Source organism: Heterodontus francisci, chromosome 3 (assembly GCF_036365525.1).
Source record: "Heterodontus francisci isolate sHetFra1 chromosome 3, sHetFra1.hap1, whole genome shotgun sequence".
Taxonomy (NCBI): domain Eukaryota; kingdom Metazoa; phylum Chordata; class Chondrichthyes; order Heterodontiformes; family Heterodontidae; genus Heterodontus; species Heterodontus francisci.
The window spans coordinates 74094762-74119495 of NC_090373.1; the positions used below are offsets into that span (position 1 = coordinate 74094762).

General features: G+C 39.1%; 1 protein-coding gene across 1 annotated transcript in view; it reads left to right on the top strand.

Annotated features, from left to right (window-relative positions):
• apoba (apolipoprotein Ba) overlaps window positions 1–12543 on the top strand; it is a 71048-nt gene extending 58505 nt beyond the window's left edge. Inside the window, exons 26-29 of the mRNA XM_068023277.1 lie at window positions 528–8357; window positions 8756–8870; window positions 10169–10352; window positions 10602–12543. Coding sequence (XP_067879378.1) covers window positions 528–8357; window positions 8756–8870; window positions 10169–10352; window positions 10602–12395 — 9923 coding nt within the window. The 3' untranslated portion in view covers window positions 12396–12543. The remainder of the gene's footprint in view (window positions 1–527; window positions 8358–8755; window positions 8871–10168; window positions 10353–10601) is intronic.
• Window positions 12544–24734: the final 12191 nt, after the last annotated feature.

Genomic DNA, 24734 nt, shown 5'->3' on the forward strand with positions numbered 1-24734 from the left:
TGAATCTTTGTCTTTAAATTCTGTGGATTTCTGAAAACCTACTTGTTCTTTAAGAGCATTAATTTTCCACGGTATGACATGTTTTATTGGAGCATATATGAAGTTAGAAATTTGATGTTTAAAGCTATAACATATTCAGTTTGATGGCACATTACTGGAACCTGAGTCTACCTTAAACAGCAACGATGTTTTAATAATATGAAACAAGAAAAATAATACAAGGATTTAACCAGTAAAATTTGAAATTGACACTGTAAAGCTTATGGTTTGGCAAATGAAAAGAATGAACTCATAGATGATGATAATTAACAGTTCAGCTAAATTTCCTTATTTTTGGACGTAATTTTTGTACCAACTGCATTTGCTATGAAACCTAATTAAAACTATTAAATGTTACAAACTTCTATAGCTATAAATATTACAGCTTTGAATACACTTCATTAGCACACCCTCATCTATTTAAGATAGTGCACTAATGTTTATATATAGTTGCAATTAAAATATATATATTTATTTATGTACCATAGGTTCTGTACTTTCAAAACAAAATGCGGGCGATGTAAATATTTGCAATATCTCTTCATCATTTGAACATAAACTACTTCAGTTTTTCATAAAGCTATCTGAGAAGCATGATATGTCAAATGAGATGATGATGATTGAGATGGACTGGTCTGCACGCAGTAACTTAGGAGCAAAAGCCTCTTTGCTTTCATCATTTAAAGTTGTGAATAAACGCCCAACCATGGAAATAGAAGGACGTGCCAAAGGGACTTTAAATGTAGCTTCATATGACTCTACCTGGAATTACACTATGTCTCAATTAATTGATCCCATTAACTCTGAAGCCAGGGGTGATTCAATCTTAACCTTTAATTCAGCATTCCTCCAATTCACCAACAGAATGAATGATGATTATAGAAATGATGTTTTCACATTCTTCTCAAACACTGAAGGATCCTATTTAAATTTGAACAATCTCATAAAAGTAAAAGTAAGCAGTAAGAAATTAGAACTGAAATGTGATACTTCAGGCCAGTCCAAGAATGGTGACTTCATCAGTAACATAAAATGGATTAAAAACACTAAAGGACTGAAGATGGAGAATAAACTGCGAGGTCAATTTTTTGCTGCTACCTTAGAAACCATAGATCAACTAAACTATAATGAGGGCCAACTTCGTCTCTCATTGAACACAACTGGAACATACAACAAGACGGCTGCTACCAACAGCATAAATCTTATAGTATCAGCAAAGTATGTTGAAGTGGAACACAAATGGAATGCAGGTTATTATGACAAAAACTTCCACAACATTCTGTCCAGGCCATTTAATGGTGATGATCTGGAGGTAAAGTCAGATACTGTCTTCACTGGTGTAACAAACCAAGTTATTCTGAAAATTGATAAGAATGGTCTATCAACTCACCTGAACTCAAATGTAAATATACAACCTTTCCATCTGAAACATACATTCAGTACTACCATTAATGAAAAAGAAGCCACCATGATAATTGATATCAAAGATCTAAAAAATAATTTAATAACTTTGAATATAGAAGGAAAAGCAAATAGTAGTGGAATACATGCCGCCAGTTCATATTCAAGTGGTATTTTGCAAACCAAAGCAACCAATATCATTAATGTTCAACTAACTGAAGAGAAAGCACTAGTGTTTTATAGCATGACAAATGCATCATACAAAGAAACTACATTTCATCATAGAAATCACCTGGCTATTAGTTCTTGGACATTAAATGCCACAATCCAGACTGACAGTTGTTTAGGTTCTCATACCAAATACCAGCAAAAATCTGAAGTGCACATGAGACCTTTTATATTTTTAGTCATTTTTGATGAGAGATTCAAGTATCAACAGCTAGATGCTTCCCACAATGCACAACTTTTAGTTGAACCTTTCAAGATTGACTTTAAAGGTGAATTGACAGGATCGCAGATGGACAATTACATGAACCATACATATATCTTAAAATATGCTGATTGGAAAGCTTTATTAAGTGCAAAGACAATTGGAAAATTACAAGATGTAAATATTAACCACAAGCTGAACCTGGAACTTGCTGGACTTTCTGCAAAATTCTCCAGTGATGCATTATGCAATTCTAAAGCACTGCAGTTTAAAAATCATGTACGCACTATGGCTATTCCATTTGTTTTCACATTTGAAACTGATACTTTTGCTAAGGGAAGTATTTATAGTTGGCTCTTCAACAGTGGAGAACTTAACAATAAGTTCCAAATGAAGGCAGAACCACTATCCATTGCACTTCTTCATGACTTTAAAGGAATTTCTGAACATAACATGACAAATCAAAGATTGTTACAGACGCTTCTGGAAAACAAGTTAAATGTTATGTTCAATCCAAGTGAGCAGAGAAGCATGTGGAAGCTGAAGAGTCAATTAAACAATAATGCTTACATGCAAAGTGTCAATGCCTACAATTATCCAGAAAAAATCGGCATAGATATTGCAAGTGATGCAGTGGTTGATTTAAGTTTTCTACTATCCTCAAAGGCAGTTAATTTACTTCCCTTCGAGGTGCTGAATTCTGTTGATCTAGCTGAGCCTAAGAAAATTCACATTTCGGGTAATCTGAAATATGATAAAAATGGGAATATTCATGCTATTAACATACCATTCTTGGAAGACGTACCCTACTACTTTGAGTCATTTAAACACGTCATTTTAAATTCTTTGGACAGGATTCAAAATTACCTGAAGGACATTAAAATTAATCGATTTTACCAGAAATGCAAGAAAGCTTTAGGCCAAGTGAATGATTTAATTGAGGATATGAATTTAGACATGAAGATTAATGCTGCAAAGGATAAAGTGTTAATGTTTGTAACAGAGTTTCAACTAAGACCCCAATACATTCAGTTGGCCTTAATGGAATTGCACAACAGTACATTGACCAGTCTGCAAGATGCTCTTTCCTACCTGAAAGAATATGACCAAACTAAATTGAAGGAAACCATTGAAACTTTCATTCATCAAATTGTGAATACACTGATAGAATTTGATCAGCAATATGAAATAACCAAAAAATCTGTTAGGATCATCACTCAAATGCAGGAAGTTCTCCAGCGATTTGACCTGAATGTTGTACAAAGTGAGATTGCTAATTGGATTCGAGAACTTGATGCAAAATACCAAATTAAAGCTCAGCTTCAGGATAAGTTACAAGAACTACAGATACAACTCCAGAACATCACTTTGCAAGAATTTGCTGATAGATTAATGCACCAAATTAACTTTGATGAACTTACTGAAAAACTGAAACAATGTGTAAATACGCATAGTCAAGAGATAAAGGAAATAATTAATACTATGTACATCAGGCTTGTATTGCTGATGAACCACTATGAAATTAATGATAAAATTAACAGCATTAATGCCAAGATGCAGCAGGTAATCACAACATATAAACTTGACATATTGGTTCCGAAGCTCTTGAATAAAACAATGGAACTCATTAAAAAATACAAGGTAAAGGAGATAATACAAGGAGTCATAATTAATCTTAAAAAATCATATATTGACAATGCAATTCAATACATAGATGAAGCAACTAAACAGATAAGATTATATGATTACCAAAAATTGATTGACAAAATTAATGATTTCCTCAACACTGTTATTACAGATTTAAAACAGTTTGATTATAATGCTTTTGTTGATCAAAAAAATCTTCAGATCCAAAAAATAATCAATGAAGTCAATGATGCAATTAAAAACCTAGAACTACCACAGAAAGTGAAGGCTTTGGAAAGGAATGCACAAGAAATTCGGTTTATAATAGTGGACTACATTGAGCACCTGAAACAGAGAAACCTCACTGGATTGATCAGCCCGTTGGCAGATGTGCTCAGAAGTATGAGTGTATCATTTTGCAATAACCTAGTAGCTTTATTTGGAGACCAACTTGAGGACCTCCAAGAAAGGATCAGTAAAATGAATATCCATGAGGAACTGCAAAGACATTGGCAGGATGCTGTGTACTATTACAGAATGATTGTCGGTCGCCTCTCAGAAGCATGTGATAATGCAGAAAAGAAAATTATTATTTTGGCAGAAAAGTACAACCTCAAAGAAATAGTGGATCAAATCCAAATGTACCTGGAAGAAGGTTTTATTGTTCCAGAACTGAACTTAGGCCTAATATATGTGCCTGAGTTTGAAGTAAGCATTCGTGCTATCAGAAATGGAGAGTTTCACACTCCATCATTTACAATTCCTCTGACAGATCTAAGAATATCATCATATCATGTAAACTTAACCAACCTGAATGACATCAGGATTCCTACTAGATTTGATACACCGTCATTTACTGTCTTGTATTTAATTTTTGTCCCTGCTGTCACAATTGATTTGGAAATGATTAAGAATTTTACTATCAAAGCTGTTTACAATATACGCAATTTTGACATTCCCTTAGGAGAATTCGTTACATTTTTTGATTTAAATTTCCCAATTATATCATTGCCAGATGTAAACTTTCCTGAAATAAATTTCAGTGCATTACACGTGCCTGATATAAAAATCCCAAAAGTGAATTTAGACAACTTCATGTTAGATGACATTGAGATTCCAAAATTCCAACTTCCTCGTATACCTCACAAACTGTCAGTTCCTACATTTGGAAAACTGACTGGTACATTCAATATTAGCAGTTCTGTTTACAGACTGCTTATTAGTGTTGGTATTCATAACAATACAGATGTACAAAACAGCACTGACCTTCTAGCTTTTATCACAGCAAATGGCAAGTCAAATATAAGAATCCTATCCTTTGACTTCAAAGCAAATGCCCATCTGTCAGTTCCTGAACAAACTCATTTGCAACTCAGTGAAAATATAAAGCTTAACCACACTGCTATCACTATTGATCACATAGGTACTCTAGATTTCACAAAACTCTTTGTGAATGGAAAAGCGGAGACTGAGATTAAAATTGCCACTGAAGCTTATAATGCAGAAACAAGCAATATTATAATAATGAAAATACAGGAAACACTTTCCACAAGCATGACGACAACCTACAGACACAACCTCAATGTTCCAGATATACATTTATCAAGCCAAGTTTCCCTCCTTAACATTGTTCAAACCTCTCCTAATGATAGTATTGGAGTACTATCTGTCTCAACGACTGGTAGTGGAAAATGGTCTTTTAAGAACTACTCAGATGAAGGAGCGCACAAAAGTGAACTGAAGTTAAATCTAGATGCACCTGCTCTTATAGTTGCATTCTCAGGTAATACCAACACCAAATACATAAAGATGAAACAAAATTTCAAAGCTGAGATCTTCTCTTCATTTACTGCCAAATTAACTTTGAATGCAGAAGCAAACATGATTCACTTTGGAGTTTGTGTCATGAATGTGAATGGAAAAGCAGATCTAGCATCATTGAAAGTAGAATTGACAGGATCTCACAATACTAAACTTAATGGTCGAGCAAAGGGCACAGTGGCAAATTCATTTTACTTTACCGCAGAGCCACTTGCAATTGGCTTTGAAGCAAACACTAATGCTGGCGTAAAGATTTCTTTCCCTTTGGCACTCATTGGCAAAATAGAGTTCCAGAATAACTATGAATTGACACTAAATCCAAATGAACAACGACTCTCATGGCTGGTAAATTCTCTGTTCAACCAGTACAGATATACTCATGACATTTTTGTAAGTAATAATGATGAAATTATCACTATGCGTCTTGGACTGAATAGTGATGCAAACCTTGATTTCCTAACTATACCCGTTTCCATCCCTGATATTTCGATTCCTTATTCATCATTCAAAACTCCTCATGTTAATAATTATTCTTTGTGGGAACATGCAGGACTTAAATCCCTCTTGAGAACAACTCGACAGTCATTTGGCTTCAGCATAAAGACTGAATACAAAAAGAATAAAGATTTTCACAACTTCAAAATAGACATGACACCAGCTTACAAAAGGATTAATCATTATCTTAAAGCATCTGCTTCCAGATTTGTACAGGCAAGAAACAAAACCTTGAGCTTACTGAAAAAAACACAGTATGATAGACTGCAAGCAAATCCTGGAGTAAGCTCTTTGCCAAAAATTCTTCATATTCCAGGATATACTATACCAGTACTGAAGGCTGAAGTCTCTCCTTATAGACTAGAAATCCCAATTTTCAATTTTGTTACCGCTAGAGAAATTACTACTCCTTCATTTACACTACCTATTATTAATTTCATTATGCCTTCATACACTTTTGTTATACCATCTCCTGAGTTAAAATTAATACATATACCTGACAGTTTTTATACATTGCCATTTCCAAAGATCAAAATGCCACGTATACAAGATACCATCAAGGTTCCTGCAATGGGCAACTTGACTTATGATTTCTCACTCAAATCAAGTTTGATAACTCTCAGCGCTCATGCTGAACTCTTCAATCAGTCAGACATAATTGCTCGTTATAGTGCCTCATCTTCATCTATCTTTACATCAAACTTCAAAGCAGAAGGAACAACAAGTCTGGCAAGACGGCGAGGACTGAAGTTAGCAACAACAATTTCTGTTGATCATGACACCATTCGTGGAAAACATGACAGTACTATAAGTTTAACAAAGAGGAACGTGGATGCTTCAATTACTACTGAAGTAGGAATTAAACTTCTCAACTTTGCTGTTAAGTTCAAACATGATCTGACTGGAAAAGCAAAGTCTAAGCCTAATGTGCTATCAAGGGTGTCCCTTGACTACAGACTGCTACTGCCTTCAGTTGACACCAATGTTCAAGGAAATGTCACACATTCTCTTACCTTGTCTGACTTTGCATCTTACTTGAATTTGGAAACTTCGACCAATGCTCACATTAAAGGAACTGTGCAACACAAAAACAAATTTTCTGGCAGTTTGAACAATGAAGCAAGTATTTACCTTAGTTCAAATAACTCTCGTTCGAATGCAAAACTTGAGTTAAGTTCATCAGTTGATACAGCTTCTGGCAATGTTTGGAACATGACGATGAATGAAATGCTTGCTGTAGCCGTATCCACAGACCATATTTTTGCCATCTGGAATCATTCTGCTGATAATAACCTTATACTTCTACCAACATTCGAAACAAAAGGTCGTCAAAAATGTAAAGCAATATTAGAATTAGCATTCTGGAGTTTGACTGCAAAGTTACATACTGAGATTGATCAACCCAGTAGCATGTGGAATAAGGCAGATGTACAACATGATGTGACTGTAATCATCAAACCAAAGACCCAATCAGTAAAATGGAATAATAATGGTCATCTCCTGTCAGCAATTTTCAGTGATGAGTTAGAACTATTAAACAAAAGAGAAGAAATACGTCTTGACATGGCTGGGTCCCTGCAGGGATATTTGGATTTTCTGAGAAGAATTTGGCTTCCAGTATATGAAAAGAATTTGTGGAACATACTGAAATTTGACCTGACTACGAGTAAAGACGAGCGACAATACTTAATTGCATCTACATCAATAGTGTTCACAAAGAGTGAAAACAGTTTCTTTATCCCTTTACCAGTGCAGATGTTAGCCAATGGTCTGAAGATAAATATTCCTGAGGTTACCCTTAATGTTCCTGAATGGGTCAAAAATGTACCAGAAATTATTCCTAACAGCCTACTTCCACAGATTGGAAAAGTCCAGATTCCTGATGAAATTGAGTTTCCAACAATCATAATTCCACTGATAAACATTGTTGTGCCATCATATAAATTCCAGTTTTCAGAATTAAAACTACCCAGAGTAATCATCACTCCTGAATTTAGAGTTCCATATACTACCTTTCATGTACCATCATACACCATTAACTTTACGGATATTGCAATTCCATCAAAGATAAACATTCTTCCATTTGAGGTATCTTTGCCAGATTTGCCTACAGTAAGCTTTCCTAAAGTGAGTATTCATTCTAGTTACTTTGAACTTGAGGGTTGCAAGATCCCTTATCTTGAAGTTGCAGTACCTGAATTCAAAATCATGATTTCTGAGTTTACTCTACCAGAATCCTTCAGAAATGCTGGGAAGTATCTGCAGCTAGACAAGATTGCAAAGCAAATTGCAGACTTTGAGCTACCATCAATAACGATCCCAGAAAAGACAGTGGTAATACCACCACTGAAGGCAAGACTGCCTTTAGCATTTGTTTTGCCAGCATTTAAATCTTTTACTGGAAATGTCGAAGTTTTGTCACCGATATACAATACTACATGGATTACAAGTGTGGAATCAGATCAAAATCAAGCAGGTACCTTCATTGCCACAGTGAATGCAAGATGCAATTCTACTCTGCGGTTTCTGGAATATGAATTAGACGGTGAGTTGAAAATGCAGCAATTTGTTTTTCTAGAAACTGCCATATTTAATTATTGACCCATCAAACTATACTTAGACTTCTGCACCTTTTTCTGTCTAGTTTACTACTTTCCACAGTTATTTCAAAGAAAATATGATTATTCCAAGATTATTCCAATTGATTCATTTTTTAAAAATAATGTTTAAATTTGTCTTATAATTAAACATATGTTTTTGTGTGTTTTGTAATATGTCTGAACTATTTTTAACAATAGTGTCATTATAAATTTTTTAGTTTATATAATTAACATAATTGTATTTAAAACATCTGTAGAGGATTCAATCTATTTCTTGCAGAAGAATTTAACATTGAAACTTAGTAACATTTATTTTTGAAAAATGTTTTTCTCTTTTTCATAGCAAGTGCAATCTTAAACACCACCGATGATATCTATAATCTTACTGAAAAATATACATTTTCCCACACTGACCTAAATGTAAACTGGCAGCAGAATTGCATTTTTCAGCGTTCAGGGTAAGATGTATATTTCTATTACATTTTTAGATGATATATAAGTTGTCTGATGCAGTGCTGAACTTTGCGTCATTACCAGAAAATTTCCTCAATTGCTTGATAAACAAATGTTCTGATAGATGTTAAAAGTTAGCCCTTATCTATAGATGGTGGTTTGAATGACAACCAATAATAGGTTAAACCCTCAGTCATATTTATGGGATTCCTACCCAGCTGTGTAGAAAGGGGTTGCATGTAAAGACATAATACTAGTTTAGTTAATCCAAAATAAGAGTTTTTTTCACATTTAGGGCAGACCTTTCAGCTGTAGTAGGAGCATAAAATGTATGGTTAATTGATTAGTTGCCCTTTATACAGCCCTTCCTGATTTTCCTGTCTATTGACTTTAATATAAAGGAAAATCGACAGGACTGTTTATCAGTGCTTTTGTGCCTCCTGTAGAAGTAGGAAATTCTGTCTATATGCATCAAATAACAACGTACTAGCTTGAACGAATATAGTAAGATTTTCTTTAACTGGAATTGGATAGATATTTATCAGAGACAACAACTAAGGGTATGAGAAATAGAATAATGTATGTTTTTACTGGTTTCGGATAGGCTAATAGGATCATAGGAAATAGCAGCAGGAGTAGGCCATTTGGCCTGTCAAGCCTGCTTCGCCATTCAAACGGATCATGGCCGATCATCTACCTCTCTGCCATTTTTCCCCACTAACCCCATATCCTGTGATGTTAGTATTCAGAAATCTATTGATTTCTGTCTTGAACATGCTCAACAATTGAGCTTCCACAGCCCTCTGGGGTAGAGAATTCCACAGATTCACCGCCCTCTAAGTAAAGAAATTCCTCCTCATCTCAGTTACATGGACTATAAAATCCTTCTCTAGTTCTGTAGTTCCTATATTTATTCCCATCCTCTAAAGGCATGCCCTAGCTCTCCCTGTGCCTTTTCAGATGCTGTAATTTTTGATTTTAAGATAATATTTTGATCTTGATAAGGCATCTGTCACCCACATTAAATTTAGTTGTGTTTTAATTAAACTTCTCTCAATTTTGACTGTGCTCATTTTAAATGACTGCATGGACTAGATTTTGATCTTCGTCACCCAGACAGTAATTTGGAGTAGCAGATCACACACCCTTTACAGAACCCTGGTATCCTAGTAACTGTACATGAATAGAAAACCAGCAATTGTTTCTGGTGACCCTTCAAAAATGCATTATATCGTACCAGTAAAAAATGTCCTTTCCTTACTACAGTAAATGAGTATTCCTTTTTTTTAATTTACTCTATCAGAATAACAAGTCAGCTGAAAGCAGACATCAGCAGCCCAACTTTCACAGACCTTAGTATTCATTGGCAGGGGAATAATGGTAAAATTTCTACATCAATCTCCTCTACATCTGCTGGATTCCTAGGAATGACAGTCGGAAAGAAAAGGCCAAATGTTCTGCATGCAAAACTGTATATCCACAATCCAGTGAGTAACTTGATTCTTGTGTATGAAACACCTGGAGTGAAATGCCACAAAACAAATTTTGTAGGTAATTTATTGACCTATAGATAATAATGTTTCCATCCACAGTCCTTGCATGTACAATGTTAAATAGGAGTGTTAAGGATGAAATACCGAATTGCACGGACTTGTCACTTCTATGCTATTTTAATCATTTAAGTGCCCTAACAGTCTTTACATCCAATATAAATGTACTTAATTTTCTTTTCACAGACATCCTCTGAAATAGTTATTTTGGATAGTAAAGTTTCACTGGAGAATCCTGGAAGCATTCTAGTGCAATTCAACTGGAGAAATGATGTTACTCGAGATATAGTAAATGGCCTGAAGGAGAGAATACCCAAGATGATGGATGCTGTCTATAAATGTATAAACAAGTATCACAGTGAACATCTTGGAATGGAGATGAACGTAGTCCCCTTAAAGGGCAAAGACTTGATGAAACAGAATGTTGATAAAGCATACAGAACAGCAATGAATGGCATTAAGGCAGTTGATGGTCGTCTCCAGTCTACAGTTGATGATATTGCTTCAAAATATAAATGGGCGAAAGACACAACAAAGAATTTGTACAAGAGAGCAGCAGTCAAAGTAGCAAATGTAGACTTCGAGAAAAAGGTCACCATATTATTGGATGCCATTTCTAATTTGATGCAAGAGTATCAAAATAAGTTGAAGGACTTAATTGATGCAGCAATCAATTTTTTAAAATTCACCAAATTTCAGCTGCCCGGACTTGATGGCCAGCATACAGGGCAAGAGCTATACAACATGTCCATAAAACAGGCAGAACATTTCATGGAGACCCTCGTTGAGGATATTGATAATTTTGTAGAAGGAAATCTTAGAGATGTTGTCAAGTACATTGAAGACTTGATGCTTAAGATCTCTGGTACTAATATAAAACTTAAGGACTCAGAAATAATTTCTCAGTTAAGAGAGTTTCTACAGCAAGTTCAAACAAAGGTGCTTGAAGCTTTAAGGAACATGCATAGTTTTGATTTTGAACGATATCTAAATTCCTTGAAAGAAAATATAGAGATTCGGTCTGTAGAAATGGTTCCAAGGTACACAGATCTAAAGAATATAAACTTCAAATCCGTGAAAATGAAAATTAACCAGTTGTACAATGAAACTGTGAATTCACCATATGCAGACCAGTTGCAAATGTATTCAGATCATTTGAAAGAATACCTTTCAAAACTTGTTCAAGAAAGTCAAAACATGTTGCAAGTCCTTCTGGAAAAGATTCAGGCAACAGGCTTATATGTGAAATCAATTTGTGACAAATATTTTGATAATTCCTTGTTTGGATTGCCAGTCAAGTACAATGACGTTGAAGAAACGTTAGTCAAGATGTTGAAAAGATCTAGGAAATATATAGAAGCAGAAGGTCTGAAATTAATTAATGTCAGTGTTGCAATTGTTGATAATCTGAAGCACGAAGCAAGCAAATTCATTACAAATTCTAACAACATTTTTAATGAATATTTTGAAGTCTTGCATGCTAGCTTTCAAGAAAATGGGGACGAAAGAATTACTGAATATGTTAAATCGGTCAAAGAAAATTTGATTAGTACAGTTGCAGAGATTAAGAAGCACACAGCTACATATAAACGCACAGTTAAGACAAAATTAGATGAAGCTATTTTGCACCTAAATAAAACCTATGAAGAGTTAATTGTTCAAGGAAAATATGCAGTTGATCTGTTTATTGAAAACTGCAGCAAATTTATGGCACAACTATTTAGGTTCTTGGAACAGTTTGCAAACAAACTATCTGATGGATATGTGGAAAGGCAACCTGAGCAGCTTATAATTAAGATTCCTCACCCTCTCGAATGGAAATCATTTGATGATGTACCTCAATTGAAAGAAGGAATAATGAGCCATTTAAACACAACTATCAAGATCCTACAAAGAGGTACTGCTCCAGCGTGGGAACAATTATGGAGAGCTATCAAAAAGAAAAAAGCTCCTGAAGGAAAAAAGAACAAAGAGCAATAAATCAAAATTTTAAAATGCATCTGACTATTTAAAGTTGTTATAAATCAAACTATGTAGCATGTATAATGTACCATTCTTGCGAATGAAAAGAAACAATTGTGTGTTATTTCAGTTTTTCCAATAAAAATAAATACAAACTTCTTAATAATTTGGCAAGCTCTTCATGTATCATTTTATTTTCATATTTGTTAGTATGAAAAAAATGAGTTATTACAAATATTCAGGTTGTACCTGGATAAACTGAATGGTTAGAGTGACAAAATGAAGCCCTTTTGGTTAGTTTTAGCTGAATAGCATTCTCTTTAACTTAGTCACAGTATATGAGAGAGACAAATTTCTTCAGCTTTTTCTTCAATAGAGCACCACATACATAGCAGGTGGGTGGGACTGGACACTGGGTTTTGTTCTTTTTTTTCCCAATGATCTAAACCTTAAATCCTTTGTAAGCAAGTGCACGTTAAGCCTGCCTACAAATCAGCAGGTGCATCGAAATATAAGAATAATGTTACAAAATGTCAGTGCTGGACTTGCGTCTTAGCAGCACTAGGCACAAGGAAAATGTGTGCATCTGTGGTGTTCAGCCTTGCGAAAGGCATCAGAGGCTGTGAAACTGTTGAAGGCCAAAGTTACCCAGAAAATAGATTGCAGAGGGGAAAATGCCCTATTGACGAAACAGATACATGTTTAGGAACATTTCTTTGGGCCCGCCCTCTAACACTGCAGCCAATTCTTGCTCCTGAGGTGGGTTCCCCACTTGTGCTGGTATGATCGCAGGCTTATGTACATACTCTGACTCTAGGAATTCTGATAGGGTCTGGAACACCTGGAGCTAGCCGGTAGAAATCCTGCTCCATCTTGAATATGATGGCCCCAGAAGACGCAAGGAAATTTGGGGCCAAGGATTTAAAAAATTGGGTGCAGTGCAGTCTGAATCATGTTCCCAGTCTAACTCACAAATATCTGCACAAATTTGCTTGAGGATGGAACCCAGCCATTTCAATCATAAGTAAAGATGTTTGTAATTGGTTTCATTATATTTCTGGCAGTTCCTTTTGAATTGAGCTGACAAGTTATATAAATCCAACAAGTCTCAGCAACTTAGTTCTGAGTTCTGATGAAGGGTCACTGACCTGAAATGTGAACTCTTCTCCTCTCTTCACAGATGCTGCCAGACCTGCTGAGTATTTCCAGCATTTCTTGTTTTTATTAAGTCCCAGTAACAGTTTGATGGATGTTCAATTCAGTTGAACTGTCCAAATTATTGAATTATTGGAACTGATAGAGACCAGTAAGCTCCTGCAGTTGAAAAGGATAAGTAGAAGGGTAACTGCATGTATTAAAATTAGATACAGAATTATAGCTTGGCATAGAAAATGCATTTATTTATTGTATTTTGCAAGGATTTTGTTAATATAAAATCTGCAAATATATCCATCTACCCCCCCTATACATTCTCAGATGTGTGGGTCCATTATATTACTGTAATATATTTATCTGCTCAACTTTCTAAATAAAATAAAAAATAAACTATTATTTCATAAATTTTCTTTATGTTATGGTGCTCTGTCACTTTTCAAAAATAGAATTAAGTTCTGGCAAAGGAACAGGATAGATCCAGAAGTAAAAGCAATTTACATCAAGGTTTGCTGTTTGTTACCTTTGATTATCATAAGCATACCTAGATAACAGAGATTATGAGAGATGAGACTCATTTCTGAGAGTATCTCAAACGCAGAAGCCAATGCTAATGGAATAAGAGGAGCAGAATAGAATCCAAAATTACAAGGTGTGGCTTACTTTTGGAGTGGCTCATTAATTAATGTTGCAGCTGATGTTAATATTGGAGAGTTTTTGAAGTCTTGCTTTTGACGGTGAGCATTTCTCTGCTTGTGCATTAGAAGTTTAATATGGTCTTTTCCCCCACTACACTGTTCCCTTTTTGGTAAAAGACTACATGTGATAATGTTAGATTTCTCTATAGAATGTGACATTACTGCTTATGTTTCAAACCACACTACACCTACTTGAACATGTCAAAGGATATTAGTTTTTGGCACTCAGGCCTCCTTCAAAGGCATTTACTGAGCTTATCCATCAACTGCAGACTGATTCACAACTGTTACGACCTCAGTGAGATTCTTAACGTGAAAAATAAAAGATATGAACACCCAGACCAATTTAAAGAATTACACAATAAGATTTCACATTTTAAAACTTTTATTGTACAACTAAACTGAAAGAAATCCCCATTAACTAAATAGTACTTTGTAGGGAGCTGATACCCCAAACTACAAAGAAAGATATTTTCTATAGTTATTAAAATACGTGAAAACCTAATATCACACATATATGTTACACAGTCTGTTTTGACAGCAAAATCTTTGCAGTTAAAAATTCCAAACTCCTCCCGGTTGCAACGGGTTGGATCTACCAGATCTTTTCAAGAATCAATGTCCTCCTCGCTCACTGCTCTGAGCACTTTCAACCTGGATGTCTGTGAACAAGGTGACTCCTGCTGATCCGACTGTTCTTCTACTCTGCAAACTTCAATTTTCAAAACCGGTTCATAGCCTTTTGCTGTGTCAGGCTTCCGAGAGTAGGTGTTCCCCCACCCCCCCCTCTCTCTCTCTCTCGGCTGCCACTGCTGGTTGTCTTCCTTACTGCCTACTCTGAGGCTGCAACTGCTGGGTTCCCTTCTTACCACCTGTCTTCCTTCAGAAAATCTGTTATATTTATCTGGACTCAAAAGTTAATAGTTTATTGTACTGCTTCAACATGCAAATTCCAGGACTCTAGTTTCACAGAGCTACATGGGTCTTCTATCATTCCCAGGTGTTCACAGTTGCTTGGTACATTGGCATTTTCAGAATCACAGTCTCCCTAGTTTACAACCTAAATGTCTGGGAGGGCGAAGCCCATTGTTCTTCAGGTGTTAACCCTACAGTCTGTGTCTTTTCAAAAAAAGTCTTTGGTCTATGCTCTCTGTTGTACTGGTAACCAAAAATTCTATTTTGTCCTATAGCAGAGTGGATGTGAGGTCATGTGACCTTCCGGACTCCATTTTAAACTTGCAAAAATCACAACTTGTAGAAGGGCCAATATGAGACCTAACGCCTCCTCTTCAATAGTTGGATACTTCTTCTCGTACTTTTTTAGTTTTCTAGAGAAATAACTGACTAGTTGTTCGATTCCAGCATCATCATCCTGGAGTAACATTGTTTCTGCTCCTACATCATTGACATCAACAGCCCCTTTAAAGCGCTTGGAAAAGTTTGGTGCCGCTAGAACAGGTTCATTTATTAAAATGGCCTTTAACTTTTCAAACGCCATTTGACAGGGTTCTGTCCACTGGATCTTCATGCCCTTTTTTAATAAATTTGTCAGTGTAGTTACTACAGTACTGAAGTTAGCAATGAACTTCCAGTAGAACCCACACATTCCTAGGAATCGTAGTATCTCCCTTTTTGTCTTGGACACTGGAAAGTCTAGTATCACTTGAACTTTAGCTTCTCCAGGCCACACTTGACCTTTGACCCACTACATGCCCTAAATAGGTGACCTTAGCCTTCGCACACTCGCTTGTCACTAAGTTTACTACCAAATTGGCTCTCTCTAACCTGTCAAACAGAGCCTTTAAGTGTTTAACATGGTCTTCCCAGGTGTCACTATATACCAACAGATCATCAAGGTACACAATGCAATTGCTCAGTCCAGCAAACACCTGGCAGTACTGCAGGGTACAGGTTTCTGCTGACAATGCTTGTTTGAGAGACTCAAATATATGTTGTTGGTCCTCCTGCCGTACAAATTGTACGTCTTTCTTTAAGAGCTCTCTCAATGATGATGCTTTGTCAGAAAAATCTTGAATGTATGGTGCCAAGAAGTTGAAAAATCCAAGATATCTCTGAAGGTCTTCCTTGTCCTGTGGAGTAGGCATATGTCTTACATCTTCGACTTTGCCTGGGTCAGGACGGATTCTGCAACCCGAATAGATGGAGCCAAAGAAATTGATGTGACTTACTTTTTCCTGGTGCTTTTTGCTGTTAAAAATGGGCCCTTCGTGATGAGTTACTGCCATCAGTGAATGGAGATTTCGATCATGTTCTTCTTTGGTTTTGCCCAATACCGCAGTATCACAGCAATGCATATACATCCAGGCATGTTTTCTATAATTCCGTCCATATGCTGCTGAAACAGATCTTGACTCACAGATAAGCTGAAGGGTAGTCTCTAGAAGCAGTATCTTCCAAATGGTGTCCTGAAGGTGGTGACTTCCTGAGATTCCTTAGCTAAGTGTATCGACCAATATCTATGTTTAGCATCCAACTTGGAGAAGAAATTAGCTCCTGTGAACTTGGGATTCAATTCCTCTAGTGTTGGAATCTTGTGAGGGCATCTGTTTAGGGACAGATTTAGATGCCTTGGATCTAAACATACCCTGATTGCTCCATCCTTCTTCAGTACTCACATAATTGAGCTGCACCAGTCTGTGTGAAGCTGCACATGACGAATGATGCCATTGCATTCCATGTCATCTAACTCACGCTTAAGCTTTTCTTGTATGTACATGCTGTACTTTCTTTGAGGATCGACTGAGGGAATTGCATCCTCTCTGAGGTGCAGTACAGCATTGCCTTTGGAATCTCCTATTGTGTTGAACCTGTCTGGGTACATTTGTTGAAGATCGCTGTTACGACCAGGTGAGAAAGGGGTCTAGGAGTTTCTTTCAGCCTTCACCTTGTCTTATTGTAACAGGATTTAATTTTAAACACACTGTGTTTTGAGCTCCCCCTTGGTGAATTCTTGTTCACCACTTTCCAATTGTAAGGCAAAGAAATTAGCATAAACAGGCTTTCTTAGGTTTAAAGAGGAAAAGTGAAATTTATTAAACCTGAAATTCAGTTAACACCCAGGGGTACACGACACGTCCCACACTAGCAAGCATATATGATATGCATATACAAATAGAGACAGAAAAGAGCAGGAGAAAAATAAAATGGAGAGTTTTGAGGCAACATCAGAAGACATTCTTGTTACTGTGCTTTGAGCTCACTATACCCTTTTTATAGGTAATTCTTGCTTTTCATTTGGGCCCAGTATTCTTCATGAACCTTGTTCACTGTAGGAGACTTTTCTCTCTTGGGGTTCATGTGTCTTCAATGGATCTTCAGTTCTGTGAGAAAGAGATGGGGGTAGATAGGAGAGAGAGCTTTTCAGTCCAGGAGCAAACAGCTTTCTGATTTCCAGAACTCTGTGGCAAGTTCAAATTTTAAAAACTCCAACAGTCAGTTAGTCATGTGACTAAACTGGTCTGACCACGTCTGTTTGTGTATTCGGCCATCTTAGCAGTTAACCTGGAATGCTAGCCTCTCCATCTTCAATGTCTGGTAATCAAAAGTCCATTGTGGATTAAATTGGAGCAGAGAGTGGCTCCTTTGTCCGTTCCAAGTACTGTCTGTTACTATGCAAATGTCTTTCCAGTTAGGGTCTTGGCAACCTCTTGTAATAGGCCTTCTTTTCTTCCCATCAGCAATTTTAAGTTTTAATGTTCATGTGGTGAAATAATATGTGCCTCATTCTTGGCAGGTGGGGGCTTTGCTTGACACCTCCACACCCAGGGGAATGAAATGCGATTTGAAAAAAAATGGCGCATTTCATAACAAGGTTTGAGAGAAATATAAGGTACAGAAAGAAAAACCATGCATTTCTCTCATTCATTTCCATTCATTCATCAATCTTAAAGCTGATTAAAATTGTCTTTTCTGGGTGCCAGTGCTGCTTTAATTTTCCATTTTTTGGCATCCCAGTAGCCATGTGGTTCTTTGGGGAAGCTGTTCTTCAGTTTGCCCATTGTCATGACTGCATAGGGTTTTTATTCCTGTTGAGGTCATTTTTTTTTCAGGAGATCCGGTCGTGGGAAGGTCTATCCTGAACTCTCTGAGTCATGCCAAGACTTCTGACCTCAGGTGGTTTCCTTTTCCTTTGACTGTCGGGGAGGATTCTTTGTTAATCTCCCCTTTGTTCTCTGGGATACTCCTACCTGCAGGTATTTGTTTAGATTTGACTGCACTCTCCTGTGACACTTCGACTAGGTGAGGCATCACCCGCACTGTTTCTGTGCCCCCTTGAGGTCTCTCTTAGTCTCTTCAGGTTCCTGTAAATGCTGTTAGCAACTCTGGTGGGGTGCTTCTAGAGTTTTCATTTACGTAGGAGGGTGTGGGGTCTAACGTTTTACATGTTTTGGGGTTGGCTGACCGGACAGTAGTGTTTTCATCCGGGATTCCTCCCGGACTTCCTTTAACCTGCCCTCTTGTTCACCTTTCCCCCTTCTCTTTCTAAACTTTTGACAACTATGTGCCTGCCTGTGCCCTTTTATTCTCGGTGGGGGTCCCCTACAGTTCACCAGCCCTCTGCTGGAGGGTCCTCCTAACAGTGGTACAGGACTTAGAAGTGCAGATTTCACTGTAGGTTGGGGTTTCCCCTCAACCTGGCACATGGAGCAACTCCTGCAGTACTCCACCACATCTTTGTGGAGTTTTGGCCAGTCAAACTGCTGTCTTATGCGGGCTTTGGTCTTTCATATACCAGCATGTACAGCCACTGTAGTCTCATGGGCCCTTCTTAATATTTCTCCCCGGTACCTCTGCGGCTCCACTAACTGGTGAACTACTGCCCACTCCTTGCTCTCAGGTCTGTGAGGAGAACTCCATTTCCTCATCAGTACCTCATTCTTGAAATCGAGCAATCAGGGACTCCCTCTGCTTCACTTTCAGACTGGGCAACTGTGCTAACTCTCGCAATACTGGGTCGGCTCGCCGAGCCTCTGCTAGGGGCAATCCATTTAATTCATTCCCTGGGTCTCCTAACTTTCCAAAGAAAGTCTCGGTCAGGCAGACGTCATAGTTATTTGCCTACAGTGCCAATGCAGTCTCCTCTGGGGGAGCTGGTTTTATCATGGCCTGATCCACTACACATTCAGGGACACTACAGGGGACCGTCTCCTGCCACTGCCCTGACTCTCTGACCTCCTGTGGTCTTTCACTACTGGGGGGGCTACCACCTTCACCCCCGCCAGATCATTACCTCGGAGCAGGTCAATCCCGTCCACAGGCAAACGAGGGACAATCCCTATGGTCACCGGTCCCGAAACTAGGTCGCACTCTGGGTGCACCTGGTGTACAGGTAAAGGTATACACTGCCCTCCAATACCATTCATCAGCATTTTGATGTCCATTGCACTCTCTAGGGGAAAGGTCAGGCCTTCTCCCAGTAAAAGGGATCGAGTGGCCCCTGTGTCCCTGAGAATCACTATGGGCTTGCTTGCCCCACTCGAGGGGTATGGGGTCTCTTTCCCTTCAGACACAAAACCCTGATAACCTTCAGAAATCCTATTAACATTTCCTGCACTGGCTATAGTAAGCTTCCTGGTTTGCACTCTTACTGCAGTTAAAGCCACAGCTGGTTCTGCTGTGCTTTGCATCAGGGTCCCGTCTTCACTGAGCGGGTGTGCCCTGATTAACCCTACCAGTTTTTCCTTTAGTTTCCACCAGTCAGCTTTTAAATGCACTGCTTTATTACAATGGAAGCACACAGGTCTCTGGGTCTCACTCTTGCTTTTCCTTGCACCTTCTTTTTTTGCTGGAGGAGGGTCCCCTGTGTCTCCTGCTTTCCTTTCTCTCCCAGGACTGCCTGGGTGGAAATCACTTTCCCACCCTTTGTCCTTTTCGAATTTGTGGAGGTGATTAGGCAAGGTTCTCCCCTGGATAACCTACTTATAAATTAAAGCAAACTCATTAGCTGGAATGGCCACTTGCCGGGCCACCTGAACCTGCTGCTCCTCTACATGGGTCTTTATTGAGAGTGAGAGAGAGTTTTTAAATTCCTGTAACAGAATTACTTCTCTGAGATTCTCATAACTGAGCTGTATTTTAAGAGCCCTCAGCCACTGGTCAAATGTCAGCTGTTTACTTCTTTCAAATTCCAGATAAGTTTGATTAGCTTGCTTTTTGAGGGTTCTAAATTTTGGCAATAGGCTTCGGGTACTAATTCAGACACCCCAAGGATAGAATTTTTGGTCAGTTCATAACTTGATAATCTCTCATCTGGCAACAAGGAATAAACCTCATGGGCTTTTCCAGTTAGTTTGCTTTGCAATGAGAGAGACCAGGTCTCAGCTGACCATTTTAGCTGCCTTGCCAGTTTCTTAAAAGACACAAAAAATGCTTCCACATTTTCCTCATTGAATTTCAGTGCAGCAGCTTTTTCGGGTGCAGCAGCTTTTTCGGGAGCAGCGCGTGAGCGAGTGAGCAGCTGGGAAAGTCAGTTTGAAAGTAAATTTAATTTCCTTTTGTTTTTCGGCGGAGGCCAGGGGGCTGCTGGGTAAGTAAAACACTATATATTTGGGCGGTTTAAAATAACTTTCCTTTCAGTGCAGCAGCTTTTTCGGGAGCAGCGTGTGAGAGAGTGAGCAGCTGGGAAAGTCAGTTTGAAAGTAAATTTAATTTCCTTTTGTTTTTCGGCGGAGGCCAGGGGGCTGCTGGGTAAGTAAAACACTATATATTTGGGCGGTTTCTGAACCCGAGACACCACACTTGTAGTGTCTCCCACCCGCCCTCCTCCTCTAACCAAAAAAAAAGGACTCGGTGGGGTGTTTATAAGGTAAGGCTTTTTCGATTTCTCTGGTTTTATTGTGATTAGTAAAAACTTTTCGTTCCTTTTTCATTTAACTAAGTTTAAACTTAAGATTAAAAATGGCAGGAGATCTCAGACCCGTATCATGCTCCTCTTGCTCAATGTGGGAGCTCAGGGACATGGCTGATGACCCTGACTCCTTCACGTGCAGGAAGTGTGTCCAGCTGCAGCTCTTGTTAGACCGCATGACGGCTCTCGAGCTGCGGATGGACTCACTTTGGAGCATGCGCGATGCTGAGGAGGTCGTGGATAGCACGTTTAGTGAATTGGTCACACCGCAGATTAGGATTGCTGAGGGAGAAAGGGAATGGGTGACCAAAAGGCAGAGAAAGAGCAGGAAGGTAGCGCAGGAGTCCCCTGCGGTCATCTCCCTCCAAAACAAGTATACCGTTTTGGATACTGTTGAGGGAGATGGCTCACCAGGGGAAGGCAGCAGTAGCCAGGTCCATGGCACCGTGGCTGGCTCTGCTGCTCAGAAGGGCGGGAAAAAGAGTGGAAGAGCTATAGTCGTAGGGGATTCGATTGTAAGGGGAGTAGATAGGCGGTTCTGTGGTCGAAAACGAGGCTCCCGAATGGTATGTTGCCTCCCAGGTGCACGGGTCAGGGACGTCTCAGATCGGCTACAGAACATTCTAAAGGGGGAGGGTGAACAGCCAGTTGTCATTGTGCACAGAGGCACTAATGATATAGGTAAAAAACGGGATGAGGTCCGACAAGCAGAGTTTAGGGAGTTAGGAGCCAAGTTAAAAAATAGGACCTCAGAGGTAGTAATCTCAGGATTACTACCAGTGCCACGTGATAGTCAGAGTAAAAATGAAAGAATAGTCAGGATGAATGCGTGGCTTGAGAGATGGTGCAGGAAGGAGGGGTTCAGATTTTTGGGACATTGGGACCGGTTCTGGGGGAGGTGGGACTATTACAAATTGGACGGTCTACACCTGGGCCGGACTGGAACCAATGTCCTTGGAGGTGCTTTTGCGAACGCTGTTGGGGAGGGTTTAAACTAATGTGGCAGGGGGATGGGAACCAATTGAGGTCAGTTGACAGTGAGGAGGTAGTAACAAAAGCCTGTAAGAAACTAGATAATGAAGTCAGTGTGACTAAGGGGAAGAGCAGGCAGGGAGCAGATGATGAATATAAAGGGACTGGTGGTCTGAGGTGCATTTGTTTTAATGCAAGAAGTGTAGTTGGTAAGGCAGATGAACTTAGGGCTTGGATTAGTACCTGGGAGTATGATGTTATTGCTATTACTGAGACTTGGTTGAGGGAAGGGCATGATTGGCAACTAAATATCCCAGGATATCGATGCTTCAGGCGGGATAGAGAGGGAGGTAAAAGGGGTGGAGGAGTTGCATTACTGGTCAAAGAGGATATCACAGCTGTGCTGAAGGAGGGCACTATGGAGGACTCGAGCAGTGAGGCAATATGGACAGAACTCAGAAATAGGAAGGGTGCGGTAACAATGTTGGGGCTGTACTACAGGCCTCCCAACAGCGAGCGTGAGATAGAGGTACAAATATGTAAACAGATTATGGAAAGATGTAGGAGCAACAGGGTGGTGGTGATAGGAGATTTTAATTTTCCCAACATTGACTGGGATTCGCTTAATGTTAGAGGTCCAGATGGAGCAGAATTTGTAAGGAGCATCCAGGAGGGTTTTCTAGAGCAGTATGTAAATAGTCCAACTCGGGAAGGGGCCATACTGGACCTGGTGTTGGGGAATGAGCCCGGCCAGGTTGTTGAAGTTTCAGTAGGGGACTACTTTGGGAATAGTGATCACAATTCCGTAAGCTTTAAAATACTCATGGACAAAGACGAGAGTGGTCCAAAAGGAAGAGTGCTAAATTGGGGGAAGGCTAACTATACCAAAATTCAGCAGGAGCTGGGAAATGTAGATTGGGAGCAGCTGTTTGAAGGTAAATCCACATGTGATATGTGGGAGGCTTTTAAAGAGGGGTTGATTAGCGTGCAGGAGAGACATGTTCCTGTGAAAATGAGGGATAGAAATGGCAAGATTAGGGAACCATGGATGACAGGTGAAATTGTGAGACTAGCTAAGAGGAAAAAGGAAGCATACATAAGGTCTAGGCGGCTGATGAAAGACGAAGCTTTGAAAGAATATCGGGAATGTAGGACCAATCTGAAACGAGGAATTAAGAGGGCTAAAAGGGGTCATGAAATATCTTTAGCAAACAGGGTTAAGGAAAATCCCAAAGCCTTTTATTCATATATAAGGAGAAAGAGGGTATCTAGAGAAAGGATTGGCCCACTAAAGGACAAAGGAGGAATGTTATGCTTGGACTCAGAGAAAATGGGTGAGATTCTAAACGAGTACTTTGCATCGGTATTCACCAAGGAGAGGGACATGACGGATGTTGAGGTTAGGAACAGATGTTTGATTACTCTAGGTCAAGTCGGCATAAGGAGGGAGGAAGTGTTGGGTATTCTAAAGGGCATTAAGGTGGACAAGTCCCCAGGTCCGGATGGGATCTATCCCAGGTTACTGAAGGAAGCGAGAGAGGAAATAGCTGGGGCCTTAACAGATATCTTTGCAGCATCCTTAAACACGGGTGAGGTCCCGGAGGACTGGAGAATTGCTAATGTTGTCCCCTTGTTTAAGAAGGGTAGCAGGGATAATCCAGGTAATTATAGACCGGTGAGCCTGACGTCAGTGGTAGGGAAGCTGCTGGAGAAGATACTGAGGGATAGGATCTATTCCCATTTGGAAGAAAATGGGCTCATCAGTGATAGGCAACATGGTTTTGTGCAGGGAAGGTCATGTCTTACCAACTTAATAGAATTCTTTGAGGAAGTGACAAAGTTGATTGATGAGGGAAGGGCTGTCGATGTCATATACATGGACTTCAGTAAGGCGTTTGATAAGGTTCCCCATGGCAGGCTGATGGAGAAAGTGAAGGCGCTTGGGGTCCAAGGTGTACTAGCTAGATGGATAAAGAACTGGCTGGGCAACAGGAGACAGAGAGTAGCAGTAGAAGGGAGTTTCTCAAAATGGAGACGTGTGACCAGTGGTGTTCCACAGGGATCCGTGCTGGGACCACTGTTGTTTGTGATATACATTAATGATTTGGAGGAAAGTATAGGTGGACTGATTAGCAAATTTGCAGACGACACTAAGATTGGTGGAGTAGCAGATAGTGAAGGGGACTGTCAGAGAATACAGCAGAATATAGATAGATTGGAGAGTTGGGCAGAGAAATGGCAGATGGAGTTCAATCAGGGCAAATGCGAGGTGATGCATTTTGGAAGATCCAATTCAAGAGTGAACTATACAGTAAATGGAAAAGTCCTGGGGAAAATTGATGTCCAGAGAGATTTGGGTGTTCAGGTCCACTGTTCCCTGAAGGTGGCAACGCAGGTAAATAGAGTGGTCAAGAAGGCATACGGCATGCTTTCCTTCATCGGACGGGGCATTGAGTACAAGAGTTGGCAGGTCATGTTACAGTTGTATAGGACTTTGGTTCGGCCACATTTGGAATACTGCGTACAGTTCTGGTCGCCACATTATCAAAAGGATGTGGATGCTTTGGAGAGGGTGCAGGGGAGGTTCACCAGGATGTTGCCTGGTATGGAGGGCGCTAGCTATGAAGAGAGGTTGAGTAGATTAGGATTATTTTCATTAGAAAGACG